Source organism: Monopterus albus, unplaced genomic scaffold (genome assembly GCF_001952655.1).
Source record: "Monopterus albus unplaced genomic scaffold, M_albus_1.0 scaffold17.1, whole genome shotgun sequence".
NCBI classification, from domain to species: Eukaryota; Metazoa; Chordata; class Actinopteri; order Synbranchiformes; family Synbranchidae; genus Monopterus; species Monopterus albus.
This window is the reverse complement of record NW_018127897.1, coordinates 1,272,102-1,284,854: the sequence shown is the minus strand read 5'-3', so window position 1 is coordinate 1,284,854 and position 12,753 is coordinate 1,272,102. Positions and strand designations below refer to the sequence as shown.

The 12,753-nt window shown below is 39.8% G+C and overlaps 1 protein-coding gene across 1 annotated transcript in view; it reads right to left on the bottom strand.

The window, feature by feature from the left end:
- The window catches only part of hcn4 (hyperpolarization activated cyclic nucleotide-gated potassium channel 4), an 81,060-nt gene that overhangs the window by 47,765 nt on the left and 20,542 nt on the right, over positions 1–12,753 (bottom strand). The window contains exon 3 of the mRNA XM_020592477.1: positions 11,034–11,457. Within this exon, the coding sequence (XP_020448133.1) occupies positions 11,034–11,457 (424 nt within the window). The remainder of the gene's footprint in view (positions 1–11,033; positions 11,458–12,753) is intronic.

Genomic DNA, 12,753 nt, shown 5'->3' with positions numbered 1-12,753 from the left:
TCACAACCCATGAGTAGTGGCTTTCAGAGCCGTGGCAGATCACGAGCACGTGGTCGAGGATCCAGGGGTTACAGGAGAAATTTTGTGAGAGATGACAGATGTCTTATTTGTCACAAAAGAGGACACTAGGCACGTAACTGCCCAGTGCCTTATCAGCAGGCACAAGGGCTAGCCCAACCGAGGGGATATAATGTATAGGCCTGGTGGGTTCAGGGTCTTTCATCTTACATCTGCCTGCATGCAGTTTGGAGGTGCAAGATACCTGAGCGTGTAATGTTAATTTTACCTGTGATCCTTTGAATAAATCAGCACTGTTTTGAAGTTACTTGGACTGTCTCATCTCTCAGAGTTAGCAATGGTAACAAGAACCATATCTTACAAGTGCATACAGCATGGGTGACTTGCAGGCATATGTTGGGATTTTAGAAAGACATGCCATCATCAAGGTGTCTTTTCACACACACACACATTTTATTTTCTATTTTCAGTTTATGATAAAAAAAAACAAAAATTCAATTCAGCTTAATTTTGATACGGACTACAGTTGGTTTAAAAAAAAACTAATGAGAGCCACAATTGCTATGCTCTATGATTCAGTAGTAATTACTGTAGCTTTTCAAAGCCAAAGTCAATTATTTTATGAATATTTTGTATCCCATCACCCCAATATGGACTAAACTCCAGCACTAACAAACGAATCCAACAGACCTACTACACTACAGTTATCTAAACATCAAACAACTATGAGCAGGTGAATAATTTAGCTCGGTACACATTCAGTTTCATTTTAAAAGCCCTGTGTCCTGTACAATATTTGGCTTATCCAGTACTAATATTGATACAGAGAGGCTGTACTCCACTACTGGTAATATAATGTTACAGTATTAACACAGCAAAGTTCTATATCCCCTCACTCTAGAACATATGGACCAATTCTGCTTTAAAAAAAACAGACAATACTGTAACATGCTTCCAAATTACTGCAGTTTTAAGTAAAAAAAATTGTGTACTTTCACGTCTCTCTCTCTCTTTAAATTAATTAACCATAACTGACAGTTATGTCTAAGGAAACATCAATGGTTGGAACACAGAGCACTGAATTAAAACCTGGTGTTGAATCAGAATCTCAGAATCAGAATCTGCTTTATTGGCCAGGTGTGTTGGACACACGAGGAAATTGACTCTGGTACATTGGCTCTCAATGTGCATGTACATAGCAGCTGGTCCTGTGGTGTAGCCGCAACAACCTGGAGCTGAACACACTCAAAACAGTGGACATGACAGTATACTTCAGGAAGTACCCCCCACCTTACCCCCCCTCACCATACTTGGCAGAACCGTATCAGCCTTAAAGTCGTACAAGTTCCTGAGCTCCACTATCTCCCAGGATCTGAAGTGGACGTCCAACATCAGGACCATGACCAAGAAGGCACCACAGATGATGTACTTCCTGTGCCAGCTCAGGAAGTTCAACCTGCCCCAGGAGCTGCTGATACAGTTCTACAGAGGAATCATCGAGTCTGTTCTCTGCACCTCCATCACTGTCTGGTTTGGCTCAGCAACCAAACAGGACAAGTACAGACTTCAGCAGACAGTCAGGACTGCAGAAAAGGTCATTGGTGTGAGCCTGCCCTCCATGGAGGACCTGTACACCTCACGGGTGAAAAGGAGGGCGGAGAGGATCACTACAAACCCCTCACACCCGGGACACAAACTGTTTGAACTCCTCCCCTCTGGATGGCATTACAGGCCACTGTGCACTAAGACAACCAGGCACAGGGACAGTTTCTTCCCCCAGGCTGTTGCTCTAATGAACACTTAACCCAGGACTGTATGACTGGACAATAACCCTCAGTGCAATACCCGTAAATATACATTGTACAGATTATACAGACTAGTACAGTTCTCTAGTTTTAAGTACTCTATTTTTATTCCAATTTATCTCATTTCAGTGGGCATTCCTTTGTTACTACCTGTTTATACTGCTTATTTTGTTATATTATACAGCCTTATGCTGGTTTACTGTTTACTTGCCCCTTGCATGGGGATATGTACATACACATTGAGAGCCAATGTACCAGAGTCAAATTCCTCATGTGTCCGACACATCTGGCCAATAAAGCTGATTCTGATTCTGATTCTGATTTTGATATTCCCTCATGTGGTGTTTTGATGATGGTAGTGGAAATGCTGTCTTGACATGTTGCTCCAAAACCTCACATTGGTGTCCAGCCGAGTTGAAATCTGGTGACTTAAGGCCATAGCATATTATTCACATCATTTTCATTTTCAAACCATTCAGTGACCCATTGTGCACTATGGATGGGGCACTGTGATCCTGGAAGAGACCACTCATTTATTCAGGTTTTTCCTTTAATTGCCACCCAGTGTTAACCAGGCAGAGAGACTAATGTAAGACACTAGGCAAAATGTAGGATAGATCATTTTTAGTGAATACAGAAAACAGTCAGAATATTTCAGCCTCTATTTGTTACAATCACGGGATCCATGTCTAGACAGAGGAATCCAAAGGCAGACTCAGATAGGAGAAATCAAATAAGAACTTTATTTCTGATGGATAGAACAAGAAGCTGGTACTTCGGCCGGAAATCAGACAGGACTTCCCAAGGGTCCCGGGTGACTAAGCTTGTCTGTACTGTGTCAGTATATTTCTGAGTCCTAAAGTCCTTTCACTATCTTGAGGTGCAGCTTGAGTGATTCATTACTGTTCAACAATACCTCCTACTACATTTCTACTGTAGATGTGTCCTCAAGAGACCTTTGGCACCTAACCACTGTGTTGAGAATAAAGCCTATGAGAACTGTTGTAGGTAATACCATGCAAATCTCCAGTTTGTAACCTAGACTGTACTGTCACTGGTGGAGGGGTGATTTCCCTATTGTATCTCCCTTCACAACTGTAAAAGATTCAAATACACCTGTGCCAAGCAAGAACTGACTGTCCATTTGCACAGAATTGTTCCCTAGATCAGTTCTGCTTTAAGATTGTTAAAGGAACTTTATTCTGAGTTAAAGAAAGTATGTATCTGTGCCTCTTCTTCCTTTCTTTTCCTTTTCATTGAACCTGCTGAAAATAGTGACATATAGCAGAATGCTTGGCATAATTTAACAAAGAAACAAACACACTCATGTATATACACACTGTTTGCACAAAGAACATCCCACAACTTTACATGCTACATGAAGGATGATAGATTGCTGACCACTTTCTTTTAGTTGATTGAAACACAGAGTCAATCTGGCAGTTTTAGCATTAGCATAGAGAAGATAGCTTTGCCTGATGAGGGCACACAGATGCAACACTACAGTTTTTTGCTGGCAGTTGTTGTTATCATCCAGTCCCTTCATACGAGGGGACATAATGATATCTGCCTGCCCTTAATAAATCAAAGACATGAGTCAGATCACATTCCCTACAAAGAACATGTTTCATAAATCCAAAAAATTAAATGGAAAGCACATAGTTGTAAGCACTTTGTGATGTGACTGTAATTGTGTGGAAAAAGCCACTTAACCACAATAAATATTACAAAGCAAAAAATTAAAAAGGAAATGAAGCACTACTAATAAAACTGCTTTTATTACTACATCACTACTATAAGTATTACAGCACTACAATTTATAATCTTGTAGTAGTAAACTATACTACTACTAGTAGTCATGGGCAGAGCCAGGGGGGTGGCCAGGGGTGGCCATCCCCAGAATCTGATTGACCACTAGTGGTGAATGAAAAATAAAAAACAATGACAGACTGTCACCGTAAATACAACTAATATTTTTCTGGTGCTTTATAGTTATATATTGGTCAAATTATTCATTTTTTGTATCATGTATGCAGCTTGATATTTGATTAATTTCTCCAATTATGTTCTTGTGGAGGACTTGCCATGAGTCAGCTCAGTGGGGGAGGAACCACTGTGCAGCAGTGATGTCCCCGGCTGAGAGTAACCAAGGAGCACAGCCAAAGTTTGCATGATGTGTAGATACTTTTTACAGAAAAAATAATTTATTCTTAATAATGTATGGTTTATTATTTCATAGAACTAGGGGTTCATTAACTTTGTACATGTATTTCAAATGTGCCACAACTCTCTGAGCCCCAACCTGGCCACCCTGTCCAAAATTTTCTAGATCCACCCCTGCTGGTTGTACAAAACTAACACATAATAGTAGCAAAACAAACACTTTATATAAAAAATGCAACTACATGAAATTTTACCATAAACTGGCTTCTGCTGTACTACAGCATTAATACGTATTAATTAAAACTTTTATACCACTACTACAGTACCAAAGGAGAAGCCAGACTAGATTCATTCACTGCATTTTGCATACAAATAAAACTAATAAATGAGGATCAATATACATGACAGGGGTCAAAATCTGTGTCCTTGTGAGTCAATGATCAGGCCCAGACAGGAACAGAATGGCTGCAGGCAGCTGCCAAGTCATCTCAGACACATGGAGTGAAAAGAGTGTGATCCAGGTGAGAGAATAGATGCATGTGTCCCATGATACTGATGGTAGCTGCCCAGACACAGTCCACGTAGAACTATATCGAGGCGTCTGGTGTCTGCTGTTTGTGCTGCCAGTGATGATGAATGTTTGGCATGATATTGTCATGACAAAAGAAAACAAAATAGTCCACTCAAATAGTTTTTCTTATAGCTTTTTGCTGACCAAATCTCAACACATGCCCTGCCTACCCCTAACCCCAATTTGCTCTTGAGTGTCACTGCTTTAGACTGTGAAATATACTAAGAGTTGATTGATTTACTTTAATTTGTTTTGCATAATTCATATAATGATTAAGGTAAATCAAAATCAGAATCAGAATCTACTTTATTGGGCAGATGTGTCGGACACACGAGGAATTTAACTCTGGTACATCGGCTCTCAGTGTGCATGTACATATCCCCATGCAAGGGGCAAGTAAACAGTAAACCAGCATAAGCCTGTGTAATATAACAAATTATACAGTATAAACAGGTACATACTGATATATTCTTGCGTACACGTAGGTGGTGTGAACTCATAGTTTGTTAATTGATTCTTGATAATTGATTTTTGATAATTAAGTTTGGTAAGTATTAATGGTAATTGATAATGGTAGCTTAAATTCTCATTGTTGTGTAGGGTTCATGATTACGATAGGATGCAAGGGAATCTTTGTTTTCTTCTGTGTATTAGTTACCCCCTAATGTTATGATTAACCAATGAAAATTTGCTACACATGATGTTTATGCATTTCCACAATTCTGTCTTCGTCTCTCAGAGTTAACGGTGAAAAGAACTGGGTCCAACAAATATATGTAGGAAATCATCTTACTGAATGATGTGTGTATGGAGTTGTAGAGGATCTGTTTATTTTAATGTCATGTCTTTTCTCTAGAAGTGTTGCCAATTTATTATGCTCAGTACATTTATTGTGCTAAACACCATCTTGTGTTTGAGTGAGATTTCCCTGTGATGAGTAATGAATTTTATCAGCTACAGTACATGAATCCACACATGCCTCAGAGGTTACAATGGTGTTGGGGAGGAGACGGGTTGCATAGTCGTAGGCATGAAAGACAAGTGGGATGAACTGAAATGATATTTAAAGAACAGCAGCTAGTGACTGATTGGCTCGAGCAACACATGCAGAAAAATCACTGGTCAGATAAGATGACATCAGGATAAAAGGTGGAGGGAGATTTGACAGTGTGGGAAAGCGGATGATGGAGAGAAATTGATCCCAAATTAACAGCCCATGTCAACCCACTGTGGACAAGCAGAATGTGAGGGAAGAGATCTTCCTTATTGGACTTTCACTTAAGGTTCATTTTAATCCAACAGCAGATTCTATGGGCAGAATCTAGGCAGGGGTTACATTTCTCATTATATATGCCCTGACCAAAATGTCATGCTCATTCATGCTGTCATGATGGACAAAGCACATGCAGAGAATGAGAGGTAGGCCTGGGAGTGGACCACAGGGAACACCCTGCCATCATCAGTTTAAACAGAGGACCCACATCACAAAAAACACTCTTATTCTGCTCTCTACCAAGATGTGCCATTAGGTTTGTGCAGGATTACACATTTCAGTGTAATAGTTTTATAAGCAAAACCACTGTGGGTATTGATATCGCATCAGGCTCATTCAGAGTGCTGAGGACCTGTCACTGTTGCTGGCAAGCCTCATTGTGCACTCAATAATAGCCCATTAAATCAATTCTTCCTGCTTTTCTTATCTCTGAAAGACCAGTCCTTGGCCAAGGTAATGGGTCAGTGAGCGTGTGGCTGATTAGCTGAGTTACCTTATTTAAATATTTTTGTATGGATTTACTGGATGGAAACGAGAGTGTCTCACTCCTTCTCAGCACCCACAGGGCACCCGCATGGCTGAGTTCTGTCAAAACACCTGAGTCTTTAACTGACGTATCATTTTGCTTCTCCCTAAGTGCAGCACATGGCCACTTGTGTGGACAAAGCCTTAAATCTTAATCTTAACAATTCAAGATACCAATGTTAATAGAAATAGATGTTTTGCCACTTGGTAGTAAATAAAGACAGGTGGTGTAGCACTGTTTCTTACATCTTAAGTTGTTTGATTGCTCATCTAGCCATAAAATATCCTCCTCTTTGATAATCCATGCCCCTCTCAGTAACAGCCTAATCTCTTGTCCCACAAACTCATCCACACTGAAAGCAACATTTACTGGATCGGCCAGTTGAGACAGTTATGTTGTAGGCATCAGGCACAATGATAGGAAGCCCTCAGAGCTTAGTCATTAGTGCACCACCTTGAATCTGATTTAACAGGATGACTAATCTCATCCAAGTCACTGGTTCGTCAACAGGGGACCACTCCGATGAGGAGAATATCCGGTCACAGTCTTATTTTTATCCCAATGAAAACTGACAAGAAGAAGCAGACAAGAGGGAGATGGGGATGGGGGAGGATGCCACATTAACAATCTGTTCTGTGTGTGTGTGTGTGTGTGTGTGTGTGCGATAGAGAGAGAGAGAGAGGGAGAGAGAGATGGATATCTGCACACCATGTTGAACATTATTATGCTTGACAGTATTATCACTGGCACATAGCCACCATAGCCAAAATCTCCCTGTTTGTAAACAACATTCTGCCAACATGGCAGCTATAATAACACCCTCAGATCTGGAGTGTTTGGAGAGGAAATGGAAGTAATCAGAGCTAATGTATGACAGCTGTGATAAAAAGGACAAGGAGGGGACTGCAAAAGCTGGTGGGGGTGATCAGGGCATAGCTTTAGTTATGCAAAAGGATACTGATGAAGTTAATGTATTGGGTTTAGAGCTTTTGAAGAAATGAAGATATGTTTGCAGTAACATATGTCACTTCACTTCAGTTTGTGAGCATGTTAATAATAGTGAAGATATACTGAAAACTGCAGAAATCAAAGAACTATGGATTAATGTAAATGTTACACCCTAGCCACATCTATCAAGTCCGTGTATTACTGTAGTATACAAAAGAGGTGAGTGGCAGGTACTGTAATTCAGAGGAAATACAGTGCAATTCTTAAGATGCCATTACTTTTTCTTTCAACTGTACTTGCCAACATGTCTAGGCTGCCAACACTGTACTAGGGCAATTTATGTTGGTTTTTCATTTAATCTCTCACCCATCTGTACTTTTGGTCTCTGTTTTGCCCGGTTTGTTATGCATTACATTTCCATCTCTTCAGCACATGTGATATTGTTCTATTCCTTTGTCTTCTCCTGAATTCCCAAAAAGCATTACTCACTGAAGCGAGTACACAAGGAAAGATTCCAATATTAAAATTTGTTCCCAACAGTATCACTCAATGAGGCATTAAACCACGCAGTGCAGTTCACTGAGGTGTATTCAAGACTTCCTGGAAGAAGTGTCCTCTGTGTGACTTCCTACTGAGGAAGCAACAAAATGAATTTGTGCTGGATTTTTTATAGCTTGCAGATACTTGTAAAATATTAGTAAAATAAATGATTTTGCCAATTTGGAGGACATTCTGTCTGCAGCTTCTGCAATGTCAAGGACGTGTATCTTATTGTGGTACCATATTTAGAGTGATCAGCAATGCTGAGTGCCATTCAGGGATGTTCTGGGGCTAAAAATGGCACAGTGTGCAAAAATTGCACAAAGATTTTGTTAAAACTAGCTGAATTAACTTTTATTATTGTTTGATTTTTGTAGGTTATTACAACCAGAATTATTTACAGATTGCAAATTAAGAACAATAAAATATTGGTAGGACAGTATGAAAGTATGACCACAGAACTGCTGTGTGGATGATGCAGATGAACAGGTCAAAGTAAGGTCAGTGTGAAGTGTTACCAAAATATAAAATGGTGATCAGATACATTCATGTTTTCTGAAGCGTTGCTGTCAATAGGAAAGTCAAAAAGTCAGTCAGGTGGTGAGATCTGGGCGACAAGTTATTCTGCAGTGACAGATGACATTTCTGTGAGGTTGCATCTGGAGTTCTCTGGCGCTGAGGCGAAGCTGGCCTTTCCCTCTGTCTGCCTAACTAGCATTCATCAGCAAACCCTTACAGACACACACACACACACACACACACACCACCTACACAGGCATAAAAGATGTAAATGGCAGCTGGCTCCATGAAAGTAATGCCCCTTCTCTTTGTTGTACTGTTTCAGTGATTTTTAGATGCTGCAGTCATCGCTGTCCTGCAGTGTCCTTGCAAGTTTTTTTAATGATATGAATATGAATTGTTGTTCTTTGGTTTCCTCCCATGCTTCTGTCATGCTTTACTCCTGAACCATAGTACTGATCGGTGGTGCTGGTCAATTGCAACCAAATAGTCCATGTTTATAAGCTAGTACAGCAGGTGCTTTCTTTCTCTCTTTTTTCCCTTTTATTTTTTCCTCCTCTATCTTCTACTTCTTTTATTACTTTGCTGCACAGCTCATTGTCAGCATGTCCATTCTATTCAAATGAAGGTTGGCATGAAATACAAGTACCACTACCTTCATAGTGGGCTCAAACGTACAGCAGTAGGCATGCATGAAGGCACAGGGTGGCAAAAGGATTCTCCCCCAGTGATTCATTTGAACTTTTCCTCACTTTGAAATGGCATCACAGAGGCCCTGCATGATTAATGCCACCACACTTATAAACACTATTCTGCCCAGAGTGCCAGTTGAACCAGGAACTTTTCTGAATGCCCATGGGGAGTTCTGTGAATATTGTGATTTGATTGGAAATCAGTTTGCTATTCAGCCTTTCAAATTGTTTGTCTAATGGTATGAACTCAGGTGAACACATCCATCAACTAACTGAACAGTATTGTCAATGTTGTGCAAGAAAGGGTAAAAATGGCTATAGCACAATGTTAGCATGTATTCCTGTGGCTCCGATGTCAAGTCAGTGTTTAATTAGGGCAAAAGCTCACACTATGAGAAAATGACCATCAGCTTTATTTAGTCATTGTTCCACAGTTTGCTTGTGCTTGTCTGTATGAACCAAAATTATGTGTACTTACAGTATATATGTTATATAAATAAAATTAAAGGAGACCACTGAATGATGCCAAACATAAAGACACATATTAAGAGACTCTGAGTAACATTGTTTTGTTAATTGTGTTGTTTTGGTGAAGACAAACAACAGGCAATCAGCTGTCATATTGAAGAAGATTGTTAGGAAGAAATTACGGCAAAATACAGTTTTTATTTTTTTGCATTAATTTTCCTGGAGCAGGTCTACTCTCTGTGCTTTTATAGATTTGGTTATGCAACACCACTGGAATAGCTTTTTATTTCTTGATGTAGTGTTAAATAGAAACATTTCTGTGAAAGGGTAAAACGTATCTGGACATGAAAGTCACTGCTGAACAATATACACACTTGGGGACCAGTTACATTTCAACGTGCCATGCAACATTTTCCAATAAATCCCTCTCAAGTATAGTGTGACACAGCCAATAGATTATTAACTGCTTACATCGAGTGTAAGACTGAGTCTGGAGGTACATAAACTAGTAACAAAAAGGGCTGCTTTGATCTGACACCAACAACAGAAAGCAGTGTTGTAATATACAGTAGCATCTGTATTAGAAACATGCACACTGAATCTGTCAAGGTACTATTCTTTGAGACACTAAGCCCTGAACTAAAGCCTTAACCTTGCACTGCCATCACCTCCGAGAAAGCTTATAGGGCGCTCTGGTTATTTTTTGGGAGGGTAAGTGGAATGACAAACAGCAGTTTATTATGAAGTGCTGAGCCTCTGAGAAGCAATCCTACACATGGGTTGCATTTATTAAATTAGCCAGCATTTCCCTTTATTTTACAACCGCACAACACTGCATGACTACACATTTGTCCACTCCTCTCAGTCTGAAAACATAACCTTGTATAACTTCACAACCAACCAGTGGGGCTCTGACTGTCCTATATTATCCTACAGTGGAGTCTCCACACTGAGACTCTGGTGCTTCACTTTGCACCTTTTTCCTCTGAGACAAAACAACAAGATCCATCCAATGAAAGTGATGAGTACTTTTCTAATTATTGCCCCATTTTTAATCATGCTTGTATTGCTGCCATGCCTCTCTTAGCTCTGTGGTCCCATTGCTAGCTGGATGGGTACACAGAGACAAAATAGTAATCAGCATCCCAGTAATCAGAAACACAATTGATCCATATTTCATTCCCAGGGGAATGGGGATAGGACAGAGCTCTGGAAACATTTTTGCAGTAGCTTCCCAGGTTGGGAATATCATTTGGATTATAATTGAATTTAGAAAGTGAAGTCCTATATGTTTCACTGACTTAATAGTATACTAGTATGATCATTGTTCATCAAGATTTTCTTGATTATTTTCCTCTTTGTGTGAATCTACTTGTTTGCATCCAGGGGATTCAGTTTACCATGACAACTCAAAATAGGGCACAATTTACACATCATACAGGTAAGTGGGCATTCAGCACAGCAGTAATTTGTAGTTATACAGCAAATGCACTGAGGTCTAGTTTCCTACCTCTTCCCATTGGTGGATGTAGCGAATAAGTCTAGAGAGGCGCAGGAGACGCAGCAGGCTGAGGATCTTGGTGAAGCGAACAATTCGCAAGGCGCGAGCCGTCTTGTAGAAATCTGAGTCAATACGTGTCTCCACAATGAGAAATATGTAGTCCACAGGGATTGAAGAGATGAAGTCCACCACAAACCAGCTCCGCAAGTACTTGATCTTGATCTGTTGTGGATCCAGGATAATCTCTGTGTTGTCCTCCTTGACAATACCAGTCCTGAAGTTAAGGACCAGGTCCATGAGGAAGAAGGTGTCGGATACTACATTGAACACAATCCAGGGGGGGGTGTGCTCGTCCTTGAAAAATGTGATGCCCACAGGGATGATGATGAGGTTGCCCACCATTAGCAGCAGCATGGTCAAGTCCCAGTAAAACCTTGTTGGAGAAAAAAATGGAGAAAGGTGGAGAAGGACTGGTCAAAGAGAGAACAGTAAAGTACTGTTAGCAGCATTTTGCACAGTTAGAGGATGACAGATTTTGTTCTATGCATTTCTATAGTTTGACATGAAAACTCTGAGTTTGGACTGCAAGTCACAACTCAAAGGTCACTGAGGGTTAACTGTTAATTATAAATTGTGACCTCTTTCAAGTTTGGATATAAATTGCACTTTCTGCTGGCTTGGTTATTGAATCCAGATTGGGTGGGGATTTGTGTTAAGGGGTGATATATCCTGGATACTTCATAGCCTGCACAATGAGGGGCTTCTGCACTGTGCACTGGCTCAGTGAGCTTTGGGTGATTTACCCACATAGATCTGTCTCTGTGCAAAAACAATTTCAGGAGCAGGACCATAGGAAATACAGAACAAAAGATTCTACATATATAACCAGGATAGGAGCTGCATGTTAGAATGCCACAGCTCTTTTATTTCCTTGTTGCAGCTGATGTCTATTGATTTCATAGTTCATTCATAGTGTGTTGAAGTAAATGAATCACCAACAAACTGGTGAATCATAAGCATAAACATTTGGTCCCAGTCCAGTCAAGCTGAGTAAACCTCAGCCACACAAAGCAAAAATATGCATATACGAATAATCCGGCTAATGTCAAGTATCTTCCATTGATTTTTACTCATGAGATTACCTTGGGGGTCTTGTTTTTGCTTTGTTTTGTTTGTTTCCTTTGTGTTTGCTAGGTTGGATAATGTACAGTGAGAAATATCAAAATGTTTTTGAAGTCATAAAGTAGTCTGCCTTCATACTTTAGACTATATAGAGGCTATTACAAACACTAATCCGTGTTGCAGCAAATATTTAGATTTTTTTTCATGGATCTACTTTTCTTTTCTTTTTTTTTTGGTGACCATCACTAAAAAAATCCCATTATTGACAGAAGCAAAATAACACACATTGATGATGGCTAGCATGGCTACCTTGAGTCTATTCATATACTTTAATAAATGAGGCTTGCTCACACAGGTGGCAGATGTAGGTCTGTTCTACCAGAATGATGTCCAAAGGTCTTAAACAACATTCTTGTTACTCTTTCTGAAACAATGTTGAAAAGCTCTCTTCTGCCACTACTTTTTAATTTTCTTTCGATCTGTTTCTTCATTCATACAGCATGACCTAACTGCTGGCTGAGTGAGGTTTTTGTAGGGTTAGATTTTTTTTGTTTATTTATTTATTTACTAGTAAGGTGATTTGTCAAGCTGCCTTTATATATATATA